Genomic DNA, 21,979 nt, shown 5'->3' with positions numbered 1-21,979 from the left:
TAAAATTTCCCTCGTGTACAGGAATGTAGATTTTCTGTGCATACATACTGCTGTTATGTACACACAACAGGTACAGGTCATCAAAAGAACTTTTTGGCTGCTGCTTCTTGTTGACTTCTGAAAGAAAAAGCAGAGGAGAGTTCATTAAGTATTTATGGTATAAGACTAGTTAACTGTTTTAAATATTCAGTATTTATTTGGGGATCAGAAGATTGCATTCCTTGTCAGCAGAGACTTAGGGAAAGCAAATGTATGTGGTGTCACAGAAACAGGACAGGAATTTTTGTGTTTACAAAGTCACTGGTAATGTCACTATAGCTCCAATTTCTAACAGGCACAGAAGGAAACAAAACATTCTGGACAGAAGCCAGAAACGGAAAGAACATCTGAATGAAGCCTCTCAGTATCTGATTGGCCTGAGGATCATCGCAGAAAAGGCAACACATGCAGCTAAGCAGCACAAGAATTTACATGACACGGGATTTCCTTTTCCCTCTGGCACTAAAACATATTTCTTCTCTTAGTGGATACAGATACTGTGGATCAACCACACAGCTGCTACGGTTACAAGGGCATCAAAAAGAAGTGAGTCCAGCAGAGGACCTCAAGGATGGTGGTCAGAGCTGAAGCATATGCCTCAAGAGGAGAGGGGGAGAGAACTTGGCTTGTTCATCCCGGACAAAAGAAGGCTTCAAGTGAGGAGGCAGGGACAGTTTCACGACAGAAAGCAGACACAATAGTCAAACCGCAACTGGGCAGGTTCCCACCAGATATACTGTGGAGGTGGGGTAAGACCAAAACAAACTTTATGATTAAACATTTCCAGTGAGGTCTGTCGCCAGTAAATTCTCCATTCTTAGCGATTACTAAGACCTGAGCAGTCTCCAAATACTGAGGAACCTGGTCTGATTTCAGTGTTGGCCCTGCTTTGAGCAGAAGGTTGAACTAGAGGCCACCCAAGGGCTCTGAATGATGGCTTGGTTTAAAGAAGATTAACATAATCATCCCATTGCAAATGCATTTCCAGTCAGAAGTTCTAAAATCATTTGCCCTGCTGCCTTCGAACCGGAGCACACATACTTACCTATACATGATATAAGCAATGAACAACACTGTCTGCACTGCTACAAATACGAAGAAGTGCACGGTAGATAAGCACGATGGAAACGGCGGCAAGTCTGGACACTTCAGTTTCTCATTAGCTGGCTAAAACACAAGGAAAGCAGTGTTTGAGGAAACAAGAAAGGCAAACAAGACCTGCCATTAAAAGACTGTTACATGCAAGAAACAAAACAAGGTCTTTGCAACTACACAAGTGAAAAGGTGGAAATGACAGTACTCTGAAAAATCATAAACCTTACTCTTTGTCTCTCCTTTTTCGCCTTTGTTTCTCAGATAAAACTGACTGTTCGTTTGAGGGTTACAAGGAAAGGAATAAATCTTTGGTAAATCAGCCCTGAAATAAAGATCCCTTGGTGGGATCCTAAGCTAATTCAGCTTAACTGCTACCTAGGCTAGACTAAGGTGCTCCTGGACGTGAATGCGGTCATCTTTCACACTTGCAGACCTTAAGCGTAGCTGCCTGAGCTTCTCATGATTAAAGCTCTCCCTTTTGTGCAGAAGTAATAGAGAATGTCCTCTGTATGGAGCTGAAAAGCAGGGAGACAAACACACAAAAAACCACCCAGAAAACCTAATTGCTTGACCTTGTTTCCACAGGAAATTAGACTAAAAATCATGCTCTTTGTGGAAAACTTCTCATCGAGACACAGATCATGCAGTTAGGTCAAGGCAGCGCAGTTTTAGTGAAGCAGCTTAATGAAGGATTAATTGCTCTATAAATTGCATGCTGGCTCATCCTAGCTTTTTCACTAACAGCCAAATAAAGAAGTGTTACACTTCCAGCACATAAATTACCATATTTCGTTGTACTAAATGCTCAATGTCCCTTTTTACTACATGAAGGTGTTCTTTGATGTCATTGAAGTGCTGAGTTGTTTCATAGGCTCCTGCAACAGAGCCAGGATGTTGAGCTCCACTGATCAACCTCAGAGTATCAGCCATGGAATTTCTGAAATGAGACAATGACAAAACATCTTTCAGCATGGAACAGCAGTTTTTAGTCTGTTTAAATTAATTTGAAAGACACAGTTGCCCCAAAAGGCAGAAAATACTTTTTCTACCTTCCAAGAATACCTGTCAAAAAATAATTCCTTACTCAAAAAATTCAGTTTGAATTTGTGCAGTGCACCACCTCCCACAAGCACATTGAAAACAAGATCTGGCTAGACATCTGCTTTGCCTGACTGATGAAGTCTAAACCGAGAGTTTTATCTGAGGCTCTTGCCGAGGCTTTGGGATAAGCAGAGTTTAATGCAATCTTTGAAGAAAACCAAAATCTGTTTGAAAAATAAATAAATAAATCCAGTCATGTAAGAAACAAAAATAAAGAAGAGGCTTTAGGGATAAGAAAAGATTTAGATACATCCTTGTTTCATGATTATCATTTATACGAGAAACTCATTTCCTGCGTGCATTGTTGTAATACTCAACGTTGTCTTCATGTGAATTCATTTTGCTTCTACAACAAATCACGTTAAATCCATAAAAAGTTGAGGCTCCATAACTAATTTTGTTTGAGGCAAATTAGTCAATGAGAGAAAAACCCCTTAATCTCTAATCAATATGTTTATATAATTCCCCCTCTACTCTGATGTTTCTTTTCAGTTGCAAAGAGGATTATTTTACAGCTAAAATATTTACCATGTGAATGTTAATCTCTTCATTATTAACAGAATAAACAATCACAATGTATGCCTTTGGATTTCTTTTTAATTTACTTAAAACTTTACAATTGGTTCAGATGAGAGCTTACTTCAATGCCTTCAAGGTGCAGACCTCTTTGTACGGTGGTCAGCAATTTATCATAGTATCATGGAATGGTTTGGAGCGGAAGGGACCTTCAAAGTTTGCCTGGTCTGACGCCTCTGCCACAGGCAGGGACATCTTTCTTTCACTACATCAGGCTGCCCAAATCCCCATTCAGCTTGACCTTGAGCACTGTCAATTTTAACTTTTACACAGGAAAACAAACCACAAAACCTGGCTTGAACACTGTTAGCTTAGAAACCCGGCAACAACATCTGACGGTACGTGTGTTACACAAAATGAGAAAACCTCAAGTGAAGGGTCGAAACTTTAATGTTTACGAGTAGTCTTCACGAAGATGAAGCTGTGCATCAGCTGCTCTGCATGCCCTTAAAACTCAAACTGCACAGAACTAAAAATAAAAGCCCCCACAAGCAGATGACCAAGAAAAGTAGTACTGTACATATTCTGTTTAAAGGCACCATGACAAGTCTCTGGAAGCTTGAAGCGCAAGCACGGGTCTGCTAGTGCTCCAGCCGCTTTTGTGCTGTTGGGAGAACCACGCAGCACGTTTAAACTACCTGAAGCAGCTCCGTACCAAGTCAAAGCCACGCACCAAACTGATCTACACAGTGATACTGAGTTGCAGACACACCACCTTAAGAGATGCAGTCAGTAATTACAGCCCTTCCTAAATGCTGGATCAGCAACATACTTCAAGCTGAAGACTACCAGCAACTCTTAAAAAACCCCACTTTGAAACACAAACCAGTACTCTGCACGCTTCCCACACCACCCAGAAAAACCCACCTGTTTTCACTTCCAGTAACAAAAAGATCCAAGAATTCACTCTGTGCTGTCACCTTTGTAAAAGCTCAGTCCCACTTCCAGCATGTGTTAGAAGATCATGTGCTTTCCACAGTAATGTCGGCAGTTGCTCCAGGTAACACAGCGTACTCTAGGCCAGGTGGGGTTAGCCCTGGACTTCTGCAAAACTCCCAGTACTGACCTCAATAACATGGTTCATACTGCTGCAAAGTTACCAAAAGGAGCTACCAAACCCCAGGCCTTTGTTTCTGGAAGCCACTGCAAACAGAACTAACCAAAGCAGCTGTTGCTTTCTCTCATTGTGCATTTCTGCTTTGGAACTCCCTGTGTCACAACTCAAATTAGCATATATGCCGGGAATTACTTTATATTTTTGTGTTGTATTTAAAGATTGACTAATATTTTCCTGTGCTTTGAATCATCTGTGCTACAAGCAAATTTTTCACTGGAAGAGTTTCTTCCTGAATGCAGAGAGCCCTGCAACCACCATTATGGCCACTGCCTGGTACCTGCTGATAGTAACCCCGACTGGGCACACGCACCACACTGTTTATCTTGCCCCACTGCTTTCAGTACTGGAGCACAACTGTGACGCCCATTTTGTTCCGCTCCCTCCCTAATACCACCAATCTCTATGTCATTAACAGAGGTCTGCACACCCCCCCTCCCCCAGGCTGACGTGCTGTTTGTTAAAAGCGGAACAACCTCCTTAAGTAGACACGGTCTCTATCAAATTTAATTTACATTTGCTTTTGCATGAACGGTACCACGCTGATGGTTTCTATTGTATGAACATGCAAGATTCCTCTGTAATCAGATGATTAAGAAATCCACAAATCTTGACAAGAAAATTGCTTTGGACAGTAAGTCCTTCTCCGCCGGGATGACCAGCGGCGCAACAGCGGGCTGGTCATGTCTGTCTATAAATAAAAAGTTTCTTTAATCTAAGAAAAATATTTAGGATGATGTTATGCAAACCCATACCCACTAAAAGGGCAGACTGCCAATAGTAACAAGAAAATCTAATTTGCTTGCAAGGTATAAAGATTTGGCAAGAATATTAACATAAAAGCTTTTGGGGAAGAACAAGTGCAAAAATGGAAGCACTCTAATCTTCCTTCCACAAAAAAACTGACCTACTTAGATAAATAACCAGAGCTGCCCTTGAGCTAACACAGGAAAAACCCTCAGCTGCAGGAATTGCTTTTCTCCTTTTCATAAGCCCAAGGTACGGAATGTTTTAAGTACTATAAATGAAGAGTTAAAGCAACTTAAAGCTGTTGCTGCTAAAGACAGAAATTGTAGAGCATCTTTGAAGCAGCACACAAACTTTCCTATGAAGCACAGGAATTTTCTCATATCTATTTCAGCAGCATAGCACCTTCAAGGTCAGACTTTTACCTAATTTAGTGATGTAGCTTCCAAAGGAAACTGCGCTGCTTCTCCCCTTGTTTTAAGAAGTTCAGGCCAAGGGAGGATGTTATGTATTTTCCAGCTATGGCCCGTGTTTCAGCTGCAGTGCTCTCTTAAGGCCTAGCCCTACTCCTAATGATAAAAAAGGTTAACCTACAGTAGAAAGCAAAGGAAAAAAGAAAGACACAAAACTACCAACCAAGGCCTATCCGAGGCCTGGAATTCTGAGAGACTTGACATAAATGGGAATACTTTTTGTGATATAAAAAAAATAATTAACACTACGGAGGAGTAATCAATGGATGAGCTTCAGACGATCATAGCAACATTAGGGAAAAGCCCCGCAGATAACGTATGTCTGTACTGACGAAAGAATCAAACTACTTTAGCAAAACCCAGAAAGGAGTAATTGGAAGAATAATCAATAATTCTCAAAAACTTTTATTACATGCAGAGTTATTTTAATTTCATCACTAAGGAACTGACACAGAGGAGAAATTTCAAGTTTGTAAATATTCTTCTCCTGAAACAATAAAAGGATTTAGAAGCTGGAAAACAGTATGAAATTCAAAACACAGCCTTAACATTTAGAAAGCATTTACCTCATTTCAGTTACTTGTCTAATGACCTCTTCTTGAGTTTTCACAACTGTCTCAAACCCTTGCTGGGAAACCTGGCAGTGGAGAGTAGGGGTGAGAAAAAGATCAGCATGGTCTTGGAAAAAGCAAATCAAGCTGGGGCGTCAATCACGATGCATTGTTTCACTTGCCTGTCCTTGTTGAGCTGGAACACCAGCTCCTCTCTTCGCGATCTCCTCTGTGACCGCAGAGACGTACTTCCGCTGCTCATCCAGGATCATGTCCAGTTGCCTGTTCAGCTGTTTGATTTCAAGATGGATTCGATTCTGCCCCTCAAAGATTTGCCTCAGTTCACGATCGCTGACAGTTTCGAAAGGGTCATCCGCTGACAGGACAAAAGCACAGGCTGTTGGCATATATCTGCAATCCTCTAATGTTGAGTTGCACTGTAACCTTTTCCTTCCAGGGTTCCACATGCATGTACTTTGTTCCCCACCATTTGATGTATTCGGTGTTTATTTATCACCCTTGCCGTGACAAGGAATACCCGAGTGGGATCAGAACAACTGCACAGAACAACTCACACATATCCCACATATTCAAACCCAGGCTCTGTCTTGGAGCTCCTATTTCAATACTTGGCTAATGTGCCACATAAAATGGAAACAGGATGCTGCCATTACTAGGAGGCAGCTACCTTTGCATAAGCTGGCATTGTATTACCAACTGTCCGAGGGGATGTGCAGGCATTAACAGCTGCTTTGTAGAATATGTAAGCTTGAAAACGTAGCTTGAAATAGTCAAGTGACTGCATACTCTGAGAGAGTTCCTCCACAGCCTCAACAACATCAGAAATTCCAAAAGACCGTGGCAAAAAGATTATTATTTCTTATCAGTGGAAGGCTGGACAGTATTTAAAAAAATACAGATGAAGATAAAATGGTGCAGGACCTGTACAACAGTCATAACTGATCACTGTGCAGAAGAAGATGACAACCTGAAATTCCAGGCCTAGGTGCCTGAAGTACCATCCTGATAGGTGTGCGTTCAAATACAAACAATTCGATCCACAACAGTAAGAAAGAGCCTGGCTTCCATTATGCTTTCAAATAAACAGTTCTAAAAAAAAAAAAATCCAGGCATGACAAAAGTGACTTTGTATTTCAGATATGTCCTCATAAACAAAAGATCAAAGATTCTTAACTAAAGTGGCATCAGTAGAAGCGCTGTGAGGCTGGGCCCTACTTCCGAATATCCCAGAAAGCAAAGGTTTTCCTTGACAACTGAAAAACTGCTGAAATAACTTGCCTGGCTGTCCTTGGACATCAGGATGTTCCTTTTGAAATTCTTCTTTCTTTTTATCCAGTTCTTGTTGAAAGTGCTCAAACTCTTCTTGATATTTCTCTTTATCTTGTTGAGGAATTTCTGCACCTGTTGTTGGCTTCAAAACATTATCCAAGGAGGAGGGGAGGAGATATTTTTTATGTTCTCCACCACTCCTATATAACTTATTCTCCACAAAGACTGTTCAGATTTCAGATTGGAAGACACAACACAACTAGTTGAGCACATTACTATATTTTGAAGAGAGGAATCAGATGTCCCTATGGAGACCCACAGATTTTTCCTGTCACAGGTGTACTTTCTGCGATTAAAAAGAAATCTAATCTCGCAAGCACAGATGCTGTTTAGTACAAAACTGTTCTAGATGTGTGGGAAGCTGAAAGCAAGAACAGATTATTTGTCTACTTTCCCAACACAGTGTACATTTTAGTTTGTTTCCTCTGCATGTTTTGATTTAATATCAAGCTTTTGGGTGATTCAGTGTTGCTTTAAGAATTCTGGTCTTGGAAATGTTAATTAAAATCCATTATAGCATTAGCCTAGTTTTTCTAAAACAGGTGACAGCACAGCTACATGCCACAGCCCTGGAACAGAAATGCCAAGTATGACTTAAGACAAAATGCCATAACCTAGTGCTACATATAAATCACACACCGTAACGTATTTTATAAATGATGCATGCAGATGCTTACTGCTTCCTTCCCAGGCTCAGTCAGCTGGAAGGTGAGGAAAGACAGGACATCGTGATCATCTGTATTCAACACATTAAAAAAACCTGTTAATTGAAACTGCTACATGCTACAAATCCTTGTACTTTCCAAATCAACCCTGCACTTGCAAAGGATATTCAGGTGGCAGCATCCTCCCAAGACTTTATGCAGCAAGGAACGAGACTGCACCTCTTTGTCAGGACAAAATGAAAGTCCTTCTGCTCTGGCCAGGAAAAGGCCTAAGCATATCCGTACTTTGGAAAAGGGAGTGGATTAACCACATCAACATGGCCAAAAATTGGTGTAATGGGCCAACATCAGCTGTAAAAACCCCTCACTCACGATCCCTGCAAGTCCCCACACCATTTGCCAGAGTTTTAAACATTTGCTACCTGCAAGGCCCCCCGTTGCCGCAGATATTCCGAAATATCCCTGTGATGGCAACGCCATATCTTCCACTTTGGCACAAAACTCATAGTCTTCTTTATCTGGAGTAAAGCCGTTGTTAATTAATACCTGAAGGATAAACACAATTTTTACCATACACATCTCTTTGTGTTAATTGCTTTATCAGTTTACAGCGTCCTGGTTTGAGGCTGCACAGATCCTCTATCGCCCCGAGAGGGACAAAAGAAACTGCCACATATAGTCACGGTCAAAAAGAGAGCAGCTCTGGGCCTGACATAGAATTTTCACTCCAGAGTAACAAAGATCTTTTACCATTACAACACAGTGCAAGGTTCACCCTCTTTTAGGTGCACACATGTTGACTTTTAGACAAACTTTTACTACAAAGGTTGCATGGTTAATAGCTAGGAATAGCCTCTTCTCAGAAGCCAATTCAGAGTCATCTGATTATAGTACTTCAGAAGTCTTAAAGACTTCCTATCTTCTCCAATCTTCCAAGCTCTGCTACTTCGTGGAGGTGGGACGGCTCAAGCAGTGAATTTCCACCTACTGTCAAAGAGCAAGCCTTGTTTTTTCAGTCATGTTTCAAGAACCTCTTCTCTTCAGCTTCAAAAGACTATGTAGCTCTCAGATCAGCTTGAGAAATACCGCTCAAATAAGAGCTGCATGGAAGGCGAGTGTAGCCTAAAACTACTGCAGTGAGGAACCCATACAGGCTTTTGGGACACTTCTGCAGGCAAGTCAATAACCACAGAGGGCTCTGAGCGCTTGCGAGTACACGAGCACAGCTGACTCCCAAGGCACAACAAAAGAAATCGGCAACACCTGCCAAAGCAGCTCAGGAAACCACAGAGTTGCAGTAATGTAGCTCAAGGAACTTTTCCAGCTTTGAACATACTGCATCTCCTTCCACATACTGCATCTCCTTCCAACTTCTGCTACTAAGCTCAACGTTTTCAAGAGTACTGGAATTAACGGTATGGGGTCTTTTGGGTTTCCAAACAGTGTCCCCAACATCACACTCAGAAAGCTGAGGAACAAGAGCAATGACATTCTTTCAGAGCACTCACAGTCAGTGTTTTCTGGTAGTATGTGACCTTCACTCGGACAGGATAGGGCTTGTTGCGGAAGTCCCTCTGACAGGATGCCAGTGCTTGTGTGGAACCATCGCTGTACAAGAAGACAGCTTGCATAAAAATGGGTCTTACGATTTATCAGCTAGGACAAAGACGTTTTACACGGGACACAACATGGACAGAATGCAGTAATGGGGAGATCTGTTTGCTTTTAAGACATATTCCTGCACCTGTGAACTGAGATGGAAATAACCCACAGTCCGGACTGTGTCAGCTGAGCTAGAGACCCCTCTTTTCAGAGAGCCCAAAAAGCTGTCAATTGTGCTGCTGACAATCGACAATCAGAAATGAAACTTAAATCAATTACTTTTGGTAACAGGCAATTAGGCTTCAGTTAGTCACTTCTGCCAGTCACTAGTTGTGTAGAAGACGCTCATAAGCAACGAAGAGGTAAGAAGTCTGTATCTTCCTTTATCTGAGTTTGCACATCCCAAGGGACACGTGCCTTTTAAATACGCGATTTCTGTGCTGCTACCGCCAAAGCAGTGTTTTGACATACAGGAAAACTCAAATGTAAAGGAAACGTTAAAGTTTCATGTGAAATAAACCTTTCTAATGTCTCTCAGAGTGCAACAAATCATCATTCAAAAGCAGGTATTTCTCACAAACTCTGAAAATACGCTTACTTCTGATGGTCGTACAGAAGTTTTCCATTGTTGCCTACGACAATCACTCCAGGATTGTTTTTCTAGAAGAAACAGTAAACAAATGGAATTGTTTAATCCAAAGTGAAACGTAAGTAACATCACCAGTAGCCTTTCTGCCATGAAGCACCTGAAGTCATTACACTACAGACACACCACAGATGTGCTTATTCTACCTGTACCCCAGGATCACATATATGACCTGGCACAGTCATTAGAAAAACCTCAGGAGCTACGTCAGAGTCTAAACAAAGCCTGTTGAACACTTCTCTAGTTATTTACACTGCTAGAGGATAAGAATAAGCTAAAATGCTACTGGCAGAACAGACTCCTAGATTTGGGAGTTCATCTCCCTTCTGCCTTCATTTCCAGATGTCTTCTCCCAGATGTTGGCTGCAGTAAATTTCTTCATAACAGACTGTGGGGCTATGTCCTCAGCCTAATAAGGTATCATCCAGAAGGAGAGTTCATCTAGTACTGCCAACTAAATACACCCTGCTTGTGATGCTGATGTTAAAACTGATTTTCCACTGCCTTTCAAGTGGTCGTGTGTGCTTGCATCCAGACATGACCCCCAGCAGAAAATGGACTGCCCATCAACCGTGAGTATTGAACACCTTTGTCTATGCTATGCTCTGAGGTAATTAGACTTGGGCTGCACTCATGAATGCTTCGAAATGGCAACTGTGACCTCCATCGGCCACAGAATTTTTGCTGCTGAACTACTCAAGGCAGGTCTGTTCCAAGAAAAAGACCATCTCTGAAGACACAGAAATTTGCATTTCCACAGTGTCATTATTTTGATACAGTACTGTCCTGGTTTTGCTGGGACACAATCACAGGCCAGCTGTGGGCTGTGGGCCATCAACAGCTGAGGCAGCCAGGACAGCTGACCTGAGTGGGCCACAGGTGTGCCGCATACCATGAATATCACGCTCAGTATGAAAGAGGGAGCTGGCAAGGAGGACAGGCTCCTGTTAGCGCTCCTCCTCGCTCCTTTCCTGCTACTGAGGACTGCTTTCCTGGACGTTGTGACTGCTGTGTTTTTTCTGGGGTGAGCATAATTATATGTATCTTGTACTGACGCTAATTTGGCTATTTCATTTAAGCTGTTTTTACTTCAGCCTCTGGTTCTTTTCTCCTTTTCCTCATCCCTCTCCTCTGCTGGGGAAGGGTCACTGGGTGCTAGAAGAACTGCTGTAGTTTAGCCCAGATAAGAGCTAAACATAGATGAATATACCTCTTCCAAAGCACACACCTTTAGAAACATCAGCATTTCAAATTGTACATGAACGTTCCAAGTTTCAGCTTGTACACGTATACAGGCTATTTTCCCTCAGTGTTCACAGAGAGAAGACCAATTATTTGCTAGGCTTCATCTCTGAAGCTTTTTCCACAAAGGTACGTTCATGAAACAGGCAGGAAATTACTCCAGAATCTTTGCTAGAAGAGTTTGCTTCTGACTAACCTTTCCATCATTGTCAAAAGAATCAAAGAAAATTCCAACACCATTCCATTTATCAGCTGCCCCAAAGACAGGACCTTCCAAGCCTTGCTCTTCTGTAAACCAGATTGCCTGTTACAGAAAACAAGAACTGTAAGTCAGGAGTCACTTTTTACAGTGTATCTATTTCCCAGTTAGATCAAATTCTGGATACCAATCCATCAGCTCCAATGCGGCCTCTTCCGGTAACTCGAAAGGTCACTTCCACTTCCCAGTACTCAAATATTGACTTGGTTTTTGTCCACACTGACCCTCTTTGGCTTTTCAAAGATGTCGTTATACGAATCTGGTCTGCGCTGGGTATGGCATCTAGAAAGGGAAGGAACCAAGTGAGTACATGAAAGTACTGGGAGTGCTGAACCAGTCGATTAACAGGTCTCCTAAACTCACAGAACTTTCTGGTCACCTCAGCCAGGGAAGAGCTTTCAAAATAACTTCAGTGGAGCATTCAAGCACTTGGGTGGAGAGGTGGGAGGTGTGTGGAACCCAACATTTTTCCCCTCACCCCCCTTTCAGTCCACCCAATCTTTACTTTCAAGAACCTCAGTACTGCTTCATGGAGGATTTAATTGCCTTCCATTTGTGACCAAAATGTACAGCTTAATGGAACAGCGGTCTTGCTGTTAAGGTGAGCATTAAATAAATCTTTTTAAAAACTCCAACAATAAGGTTAAGCTTTCTGCTCTATCCCATGACTTTCCATAAAACAGATTTCTGTTCTACATTTTAAAAGGATGTTCTAATTTTCTGTTTAATAGTTTGAAAGAACAGGCCAGCATTTAGAGAGAAAATAATTTGTATTAAGTAACATTTATTTTCGTGATTAGCTGCTTTAAAAAGCAGGGGGGAAAAGCTCATCTAAAGACAGTTTCCTTTGTGCCACCTGTAGCATAACATCAAATATGGAAAGAATTAGTACTTGGGAGTGAACATAAACTGAGGTCTGTTAAGGAGCCAAACAATGCACAGAAGCTACTGCAGGGAAGCTCACAGTACGGTAGCACTTTATGCACAGTAAAAATCATTGTTTTAGAAGGGGACTGTATGGAAGACCGGGTGTCTGAGCACCTCCCAATCCTTAACCCCTACTGCAGGGGACACAAATTGCATAAACTGTTGCAATAGGTTGTGTTTGCCAGGGCAGACTTCCTGTCTCAAGCTTTTAAAGTATGGATTCCAACAGGATTCCTAGCGCACAGGAGCATCAGCAGCCTGCCTCGGGTCCAGCGCACAGGCGAGAGGCCGACTTTTCCTGTTGACTCGCAGTGACACATCATCACTTCACGAGGTTTCGTCACCCTTAGCAATGGAGCTGCCACAGCACCAGCTGAGTAACTTCCAACCTCATGCCAAAGAAACTGGGCGAGTATTTGCTGGCGTTTTAAACGCTATCGCGGCGTCTCCTCTGTCCCTCTCGGGCAACGTGGAAATCCACAAGAAGGGGCCCGCGGGCGCGGGGTGGGGGTACCCACGGCGCTGGCTGCAGGCTCGATCTGTCTCTGCCCGCGGCTCAGCTCTGCCGAGGGAGGCTGAAGGCTCGGGAGACGACGGGGAGAGCCGGTGGCGCCAAGTCCGGCTCTTCTCCCTTTCGGCAGCTGCAGGACTCCCTGCATCTTGCACCCGGTGCCTTGGCAGCCCCCCGGCGCCCCACCGAGGCTGACGGGTCCTGCCGCCCCCTCCCCCGCCCCCCCCTCACGGTCTCAAGCTGAGCCAGGGGAGGTTTAGATTTGATATTAGGCAAAAATTCTTTACTGAAATAGCGCTCGGGCATTGCAACAGGCAGCCCAAGGAGACGGCGGAGCGCCGTCCTTGGAGGCGTTCGGAAACCGCGTGGACAGGGCAGTGGGGGAGGCGGTGCAGTGGCCACGGTGGTGGTAGGTGGGAGCTGGACTCCATAGGCCATGACAGAATCATAGAAACGATTCGATGATTCCGTCTCCACCGCGTCCCTCAGCCCCCGGGCACGGCCTGGGGGTGGCTCTTTCCCGTGCCACCTCCTAAAGTAACGAGAAGAACGGGCCCGTTTCGGAGCTCCCCGCAGCTGCCGGCGCGGTCCCGCTCGCACTTCGCCGCCCCGCGCCCGGCACTTACTGCCCGTATGAACCCAGAACGGCACCGTCCCGTCCGCCTGCACCAGGTGTGGTCCCTTAAAGCTGTATTTGTACTCAAAGCGACGGTGCGGCAGAGCTGCCGCCGCGTCTCCCGCCGCCTGCCCGAGAGCGCTCTGCAGGTGGCCGAAGGCGAGCAGGGCAGCAGCGAGGAAGGACGCCGCCAGGCCGCCCCCCTGCGCGCGCGCCGCCATCTTGGCCCGTGCTGCGGGCCGGCGGGTGCCGCCAACAGGGCGCCGCGCGATTGGCCGGGCAAGGGGCGCGGCGGCGGGGCCGGCCGGGGAGGGCGGCGCTGGCCGGGGCGCTTCCGAGGCCGGTGGGAGGGTGCCGGGTCTGGGTGGAGCGTGCGGAGCCGCGGGGAGCTTTGGTGTGCTTCCGCTGCCGCTCTCGGGAGCGGCCTCGGCTCTCTCGCCGGGTGCGGCGCGTGGGGTAGGGTTCCCCGGTACGGCTCATCCCTGAGAACGGATGGGTCCTGGAGGAGCCCGGCCCTCGGCGCCTGGCAGGGTTCTGAGCAGCCCTGGGTGCCGGCGAGCCGCCGTTCCCTCAGGGGTGTCCGGCAGACTCCGCATGGCCGCGGTGGTGCGAGCGGCTGTAGGAACGGCCTGCGGGCCGGCGGCCTGCTCCTCTGGGAGCGGCTGAGCCTCGGCGGAGCTGCGGCGTTCCCCGTGTACTGCAGCCTGTGGCAAGGGTGTGTGCCATTAACAGCCTGCAGCGTATCAGATGGGGCAACGATCAGCTCTCAATATTACTTTCGTAGCAAAGATCCTGCTTACACAGGCTTTGTCTGTTCCTTTCTAGGATAGTCGGAAATCTTGACAAAAAAGCAGTGCAGCTCCTCGGCACGGGAGATCACGTGAAGTGTGCCAAGCAAACCCGTGATACGCCCTCGAGTGTGTGAGCAGCTGGTTAGTGTTCCGGACGCTGCTTCAGGGAGGGTCAGATTTATGAAGGTGAGAAATACGGATGGATGTTTGTCAGTGTGCAGCGTTGCAGAGCGAGGCAGGTGTTGCCTTTGTTTTGGTGGAGGGACGGGCCCACCTGACCGGCGTATGCCCCCTTGAAATTGGTGACTGAACCGACAGTTAGAACTGTCTCTTTTGTTCTGTAATTCCATCTATTGCTCTTACAGCCTCATTACAGATGAAAGTAGTGGGTTCCTGAAAAATGAGTAGGAGTGGTTTTTTAAAGTTTCTTTCCACCCTTGTGTTTTGTGCTACTCTTCATACCAGCTTGTTGCTGACATCCCTTCTTTTGCTCTTAACTAATCTGAGAGTAGGAGGAATTTAAGAGGCAGTAAGTAGCTTCAGAAGCTGCTGAAGAGGAGGAGGAGGATCTTGGACTCATTCAGGAGAGATTAAGTTACTTTTTTCAAAATGACACACACCTACTTCATCATAGATGAAAGTAAAACCTTACCCATCATAGAATCAATAAGGTTGGAAAAGACCTCAAAGATCACCAAGTCCAACCTGTTACCCAAGACTCATGACTACTAAACCATGGCACCAAGTGCCATGTCCAGTCCCCTCTTGAGCACCTCCAGGGACGGTGACTCCACCACCTCCCTGGGCAGCCCATTCCAACGGCTAACAACTCTCTCTGTGAAGAACTTTCTCCTCACCTGGAGCCTAAACTTTCCCTGGTGCAGCTTGAGACTGTGTCCCCTGGTTCTGGTGCTGGCTGCCTGGGAGGAGAGACTACCCTTCAGGTAGTGGTAGACAGCAAGATCTCCCCTGAGCCTCCTCGAGGCTAAACACCCCCGGCTCCCACAGCCTCTCCTCACAGGGCTGCGCTCGAGGCCTCTCCCCAGCCTCATTGCTCTTCTCTGGACACGTTTCAAGAGTCTCAATGTCCTCCTTAAATTGAGGGGCCCAGAACGGGACACAGCACTCAAGGTGTGGCCTAACCAGTGCTGAGTACAGGGGCAGAAGGACTTCCCTGCTCCTGCTGACCGCACTGTTCCTGATACAGGCCAGGATGCCATTTGCCTTCTTAGCCACCTGGGCAAACTGCTGGCTCATGTTCATCCAGCTGTCAATCAGTACCCCCAGGTCCCTTTCTGTCTCTCCAGCCACTCTGACCCCAGCCTGTAGCGCTGCATGGGGTTGCTGTGGCCAAAGTGCAGCACCTGGCACTTATACATGCACTGGGAAAGATACATTCCCTTTAGTGCACAGAGCAAATACGTTTATCAGATGAGACTAAGATGCATTTTAGAAATTTCTTGAGTATTTTTGATAAGTTAGTACTTGTTAATAGAGAAGCACTTGATGTTTTGTTTTGTGTAGTGTCTTCCATCCAACTGTGTTCTCAAGTTCTTTGCAGCTACCCAGCTGGACACCCGAAACTGATGTCTTTCTGTTCTTTAAAAATCTAGAAAGTAGTTTTTCAGGTAGAATTCTAGATCACTGGAGCAACACAGTATGCTGAGGATACTTTAAAGGATAAAATGACGTGTGTCAAAAGATACAGAGGGAACAGCACAGAGCCCTATCCTGTCTACTTGTTCAGCTACGTGAGGTCGCTGTAGGAGATAAAACATCTTTCCCATTTGTAAGAACTTTCTTGAATTCTAGCCTGAAAAGTAGCTTCAATTGAAATACAGTAACAGGGAAATGATGGTTCAGCAGAGAGAGCAGAGAAAAGGCTTACTGGCCTGAAATATGCTTGGATTAGCAGGGACCAACAGCTTTTTCTCTTAAAGAAAATATTGGACTCCCGCAGTCCGGTTGCCGGTGGATAAATGCTCACTCAGAAAAACAAAACTATATCTGCCGAAGGCTTTGCAGAAACACCCAAGGGCATGTGTACATGCTTAAGGCTTATTAATCACTCACATCTGGAATGCATCTTCATAGGATGTTTTCATGGGTGGAAACCTGTTGATGGGATGATAAATTCTCTGTAAACCTTACCTGTCTCGGGTCCTCCCAGGCCATTGTTTTACTGCAGTTGTTTTTAGGAAAATGCCATCATATTTTCCAGAGGCTCTGTCAGGGAACTGAAAGATCCAACAGATATTCAGTACCTATGAAACCATACTTCAGCTTCCAGCCTTGTGAGCATTTGGACGTGCTAATGAGACCACATTGAAAGTGGACAAAGGAAAGACCCAAAAGGTGTTGGGTGAGCCATTGTTTATCATGATGACAAACTTCTGAGGTACCTTGGCTGAAGGTAGACATTCTGAGTAGAAATGCAGGTGACTGTATCTGCAGCTAATGTGTAAAATACAAATACGTCTTGCACCAAGAGAAATCTGCAGTACAACTGGTAAATTGTGCTTGTCTGGCTAATCTTAATGATTGATCCAAGTTTTATATAAGTATGTGCATGGAAGCAAGCATTTGTACACAGACACAAATTATTTCTCGTTTCACAGCAGGAGACAGGAGATGCTGAAACCATCTGTGGTTTTCGCACTGGTTGTGCTTAAATCTGTGTAGTGAACGGTTGAAAAGTAACTGTGGCCAGTTAGGGGAAACAAATCATTGCTAAACCAGGCATTAGACTTCTAGTGAAAATGTTGCATCGGTAGTGACAGAGATGCTGACATCTCCAGAACGCAGAACCTAGGGGTTCTTGCCACTAAGGACAGTGTTCCAGGACTGCTGTTTTTACCAACCTCAAGCTGCCTTTCTGCTTTCCAGTGACATGTGTGGGGAAAATGGATGTGTAAGGCCCCAAGCATGCTCCTGCTCCATGGAGGGGAAGTAATGTCTGTCAGATGGAAAAGAACCATTAAATCATGTCGTTCCAGTGAGCCTCCTGGAACTGAGGCATTCCACCAGCTAACTGCCACAGAGCGCTGTTCCCTGGAGACCTGTGCGAGAAGGGTTATCTCTGTAAGGCAAATGTGGTAAGCAGCTGACCTGGCACCAAACACACCAGGAAGAGGAGCCACAAAGATAGGTACAGAGAGAGAGCACAGGCAGCATTTGTGCCACCGGGCATATTTCTGTTATTGTCACATGGTACTTAAGGGTCCTTCTCTGATAGGTTCTTAACTGCAGGACCGATGAGATTTCCTAGAGAGGCTGAAGGTTAACACAGGCTACCTTAAAAGATGTAAAGTGAGCAGTACTGTCTTCAGAGCAGAGAGCTCCAGAGCACGCTGAGAGGTAAAAGGTAAAGTACTGACATCTGTAGACTGTTTATGTCCAGAGAAATAACGGTGCCCCAGGTGTGAGGCAGTGAAGAGCCATTAGGGACTGGGTAATGATATAAAACCACTGCAGAGTTTACCCTGTGCTGTGCAAACAGAAAACGGAGCGCATGCAAGCAACTTGTGGGTGCTGCTTTTGAACAGCTCGGCGTTGGGGTCTGTCAGGATAGAAGTGTGCCCTGTCGACTGTGTGCATAACGACCAGAGTGCCTTCCCTGGACGAGTCCCCCTTGGAGCTGGAGTTTGCACAAAGGCAGAGGCAGCAGACAGGGAGCAGAGGTAAATTGTGTTCATCCCATTTTGGTCTCTCCCAGGGAGAAGCATCGCTTTCGTGGCTTATCAGATTGCTGAAAGGAAGGTCTGTTTTCTGAAATTGTAACCATATTTTGATAAATCAACCCCATTTCATCTCTACTCCCAAGGAATTTGGAAGTAATAAAGTAATTTTTGACTGAAAACGTACCACAATTTTTAAAAGACAATTAGTATTTTGACCCCTGTTACCGTTTCCTTAATTTCTCTGGCTCAGCCTTGAGGATGCTCTCACGTTCCTCCTCCTGGTCCTGAAATCTGTGGGGGAAGAGTATTACTTAATTTCAATTAGAATGTTAATTACAGAAGACAAGTGGTTACTGAATCTCACACCATAATTAATCAACCTGATATTTACTTACTGTGTTGTTCATATTGGATTAAGCTGTAGCTGGACAAGCAGGGCAAGGAAAGTGAGTGACAGGAGCATTATCATGGCATACTGCCTCCCGTTGGGAAAGTTCATCTGCCTTCTGAAAGAGACGCCTTCAGGGATCATGTAATTTGAATTCCCTGCGAATTTAGTGTCATCTTAGCTTGACCAGCTCTGGAAGAACATATTAACCTCCTCTTGTGATTTTCAGAAAACCATTCTAATTTAGCAAGTAATTAAGGGTCACATGTAGGATAAAGAGCTAGATAAGCTTGGATTACGCACAGGAAGCTTTGTTTCCAAGGCAACCCCAGCAGAGGGGGTGTTAATGCTGAGGTCAGTCAGTTAATGAACTGGGAATAGTTACAGGCTGCAAAATGTTTTAGAACTGGGGAAATGAAACTTAACAATTGCATTACCATTTAGTGATTTGATGATAGAAAACAAATGCCTGCAAAGCTAGCTATCACAGAAAATACTGGAAACAAAGGTTCGAAGCAGTAGGCGGTGGGACGGTTCTGCTAAGCGAGGTCAAAAGAAGTCCAAAACAATGATGCTTGACAAACCTCTTTCCTTTTGAATTCCTGCGGTCCTCGTTTGTGGGGTTCGCAGCTTCTCGGAATGACGCCGTCCGCGTTTGCGTAAGCTGCCGCTGCCAAGGCGTGCGCTCCACGCTGGATGCTCCTTTCTTCCTGAGGTTAGTCCTGGCCGAGGTTACTACCTGCGTAATTCTGTCAGAAACCGGCCCGATAGACTTTAGCACCCTGGGAGGCAAGGCTCTAGGCTTCCAAGATCTCTTAGGGCTGTAGGCTCTGGGAGCTAAGATCATGGAAAATTTGTCAGGACAAGCACACAAACGTCATAGATGTGGCTGAAGTGTCCAGGTGGCTCCTGTGTAGTGAACATCAGTTGATTTATTAAAACATGTTAGAATTTTAAGCACTCAGTTGTGGCCTTTCCCCCTCCCCTCAGATCTCTTTGTTTATTAAACTTGATTTTTTGATGCTTAATGAACAGTGTGTAGGCTCAATCTCTGTCCGCTCTTCCCGATAATCAGCAGGGTTTGATAAGTAAAATCTGTGTTTCCATAACTCCGTGATGACGTACTGCTTTACTTTTCTTCCTCCTCTGTTTAAAAACTCCCAGATGCACACCTCCAAACTGGGGGTCTGCGATAAGTTTGAGAGCTGCAGCTCATGGTGACTTTTCCAGAATTCAGGCCTGATTTTTCAGGGACTTGAATTTATCTATAAGAGGCCTGAATATCTGACCACCTGTAAGTCTTCACAGCTTGCAGAGCTGGATGTAAATTTTTTGTTTTCCTTTCAGTACTTCTGACTAGTCTGTCTCTGAAGATAGCTAAGCCAAAGGAGCAACGATTCTCTGTAAAACAGGGCACGAGACTTAGGGGAAGAAAAATATTTTCAGCTGGAGTTAATCAAAGCATTTCAAGACGTACCTTCTCCAGGGGAAAAAAAATACATTGTCAAAATTGATGTGTGGGTGTTTGTTGGTTGGTTTTCTGATTTGGTTTGGGGTTTTTTTTGGTGGTGGCTGGGTTTTTTAAGGTAATTTATTTCAGCTGTAGTCTTGGATGATGGGAAGAATATCCTTCGTTCAGCAAATAGCAAAACATCTTTTAGCACTGTAACATTTTGAAATAGAATTTTTTGTCACTTCTATATGTTTAATTTTGGCATAACGTTATCTGTATGTGTAGGTGTTGCAGTTTGAGCTGGGTGCCCCCCTGGTGTGTTCACTTCCTGTGTCCAGAAGTCCAGCCCAGAGGGATGGACACAGGAAATTGTGTGTATTTCCTACCATGATTCTTTGCACCACTATAAGATCCAGTGCGGGGTCTGGCACTTTCTCTTTTCTTCCTCCTCCGCCAGCCGGTAACTGGGGGAGATGTCTCCTGGCTTTGGGCCTGGCTAGGCCCAAGGCCACGGGGGGATGGGCAGTCTCAGGCCTGGCCAGCTGAGACTAGCCCAGCAGAGGGAGGGGGAAGAAGGAGCCCTGAGGGTCTCGGGTGTACCCTCAGGTGGGAATGGGATGCCTCTGGGTTTGCTTTGGGATCTTTCTTTGTCACTGCGCTTTGGGTTCTCTGTAACCTTCACTGCTTTCCATTTAAGCTTTCATCACTTTTGCAATCCGTTTGTCTGAGTGTTTTATTCCTGCCCGTGGTGGGGAGAGGGGGCTGCCTCAACCCAGCACGGTAGGATTTTAATGTAATTTGTAAGCTGAAGGAACATTCAGTGTTTTTGACCTTGCAACACCAGAGCAATGTTTTTATATGCAGAGAAATATTCAGATTTCTGAAAATTTTCTGATTTCTGAAAATTCTGAAATTTTCAGATTTCTGTCTCATTTAAAATGAATTCCCCTAATTTCAGACCTTGCTGCTCTCATCATCTTTTATTAGGGGACGCAGTCTCAAGCTGCGCCAGGGGAGGTTTAGACTCGAGGTGAGGAGAAAGTTCTTCACCGAGTGAGTCGTTCGTCATTGGAATGGGCTGCCCGGGGAGAGGGGTGTTCAAGAGGGGATTGGACGTGGCACTTGGTGCCATGGTCTAGTCGTGAGGCCTGTGGAGACAGGTTGGACTGGATGATCCTCGAGGTCTCTTCCAACCTTAGTGATCCTGTGATACTGTTCCTCTAGAAACACATACAATTTGCAGCGGAAGGATCTCTTTCACAAGCCAACAAGGTAATGTTTTCTGTTAATGTGCGGGCACTACATAACGTAAGAGACGTTAGAGGATCAGATTATTGCGCTATAAAGCGGCATAACAGAGCACAAAAGGTGGAATGAGCCACTAGATGGCAAATACTCTCTCCTTTCACTTGGCCATCCCTTGTGATATCTGATGAATCGTGCTGGTACTGCTCACGTATTTCTCTAAAGCAAGCATTTTCTGCTGCTTGCTACAATCAGGTGACATTAATGTAACTCAGTCTGCTGTAGCACTTGGGTCATTCTTGTGTCTGGAATATAGGTACCTCACGCTTTGTGCCGTGCTTCCTGGAAATGTGTACCCACTATGGATATATAACTTGGGACAATTTTTGATGCCACCTTATCTCTTTTTATTATTATTTTTTTTGTGTGTCTGCAGCCGTGGCTTAAAAGCGGGCCACTCTTCATTAGACCGCCTCTGCTTGCACTGGGGGGATGCAGACACTCTCCTGTCTCAAGCATACACCATGGAGCTCTCAGTTACAGCCTACAACAACAGCCTCTTGGGACAGTTTGAGCCAGCCACTAGCCCAAGTGAGTCTGCATTGAGTATTCTGTATGCTGTTGTGACCAAAGGAGGGCATGGGAATGAGGGGAGGTGTGGAATACACATCCTGTCAGGAAAGACAGACTTCTTACCTCTGCAGAGATTAGGTGAAAGGGAGCACAGGACAGCCATTCAAACCTGAGAGATTGTTAATCCTGCAAAAAAACCCAAACCAGATTTAAAAAAAACCCAAAACCAAAACCAAACACCACCAAACAGAAGGGAATTTCCCTTCTGTGTCCACAAATAGCAAGGAAAAAACCCTAAGGACCTTAAATAAGTAATAGGTTTAAACAGTGGCTAG

General features: G+C 45.1%; 1 protein-coding gene across 1 annotated transcript; it reads right to left on the bottom strand.

Annotated features, from left to right (window-relative positions):
• On the bottom strand, positions 1 to 13,765 carry LMAN1 (lectin, mannose binding 1). The gene is made up of 13 exons (XM_054179272.1): positions 13,525 to 13,765; positions 11,588 to 11,742; positions 11,398 to 11,505; positions 9,912 to 9,973; positions 9,220 to 9,319; positions 8,134 to 8,257; positions 7,724 to 7,782; positions 6,996 to 7,128; positions 5,879 to 6,072; positions 5,712 to 5,782; positions 1,918 to 2,071; positions 1,085 to 1,206; positions 1 to 117 (listed from the first exon to the last, which is right to left on the bottom strand). The coding sequence occupies exons 1-13, from the start codon at positions 13,733 to 13,735 to the stop codon at positions 81 to 83; spliced, it is 1,530 nt and encodes a 509-aa protein (XP_054035247.1). The 5' UTR covers positions 13,736 to 13,765; the 3' UTR covers positions 1 to 80.
• Between the last annotated feature and the right edge of the window lie 8,214 nt (positions 13,766 to 21,979).

The sequence above is a fragment of the Dryobates pubescens genome (assembly GCF_014839835.1).
Source record: "Dryobates pubescens isolate bDryPub1 chromosome Z unlocalized genomic scaffold, bDryPub1.pri SUPER_Z_unloc_1, whole genome shotgun sequence".
In the NCBI taxonomy this organism is placed as follows: Eukaryota; Metazoa; Chordata; class Aves; order Piciformes; family Picidae; genus Dryobates; species Dryobates pubescens.
The sequence above is the reverse complement of the archived record's forward strand: the minus strand, read 5'-3'. Positions and strand labels throughout refer to the sequence as shown.

Bases quoted from the DNA above. Each gene is read 5' to 3' on its own strand.
- LMAN1 (XM_054179272.1), bottom strand. From the start codon at position 13,735: ATGGCGGCGCGCGCGCAGGGGGGCGGCCTGGCGGCGTCCTTCCTCGCT. The intron at 9,320-9,911 runs GTAAGCGTATTT...CTTCTTGTACAG, and splicing joins CTTCTGTACGACCATCAGAA to CGATGGTTCCACACAAGCAC. The intron at 5,783-5,878 runs GCAAGTGAAACA...CTCCACTGCCAG, and splicing joins TTCCAGCTCAACAAGGACAG to GTTTCCCAGCAAGGGTTTGA.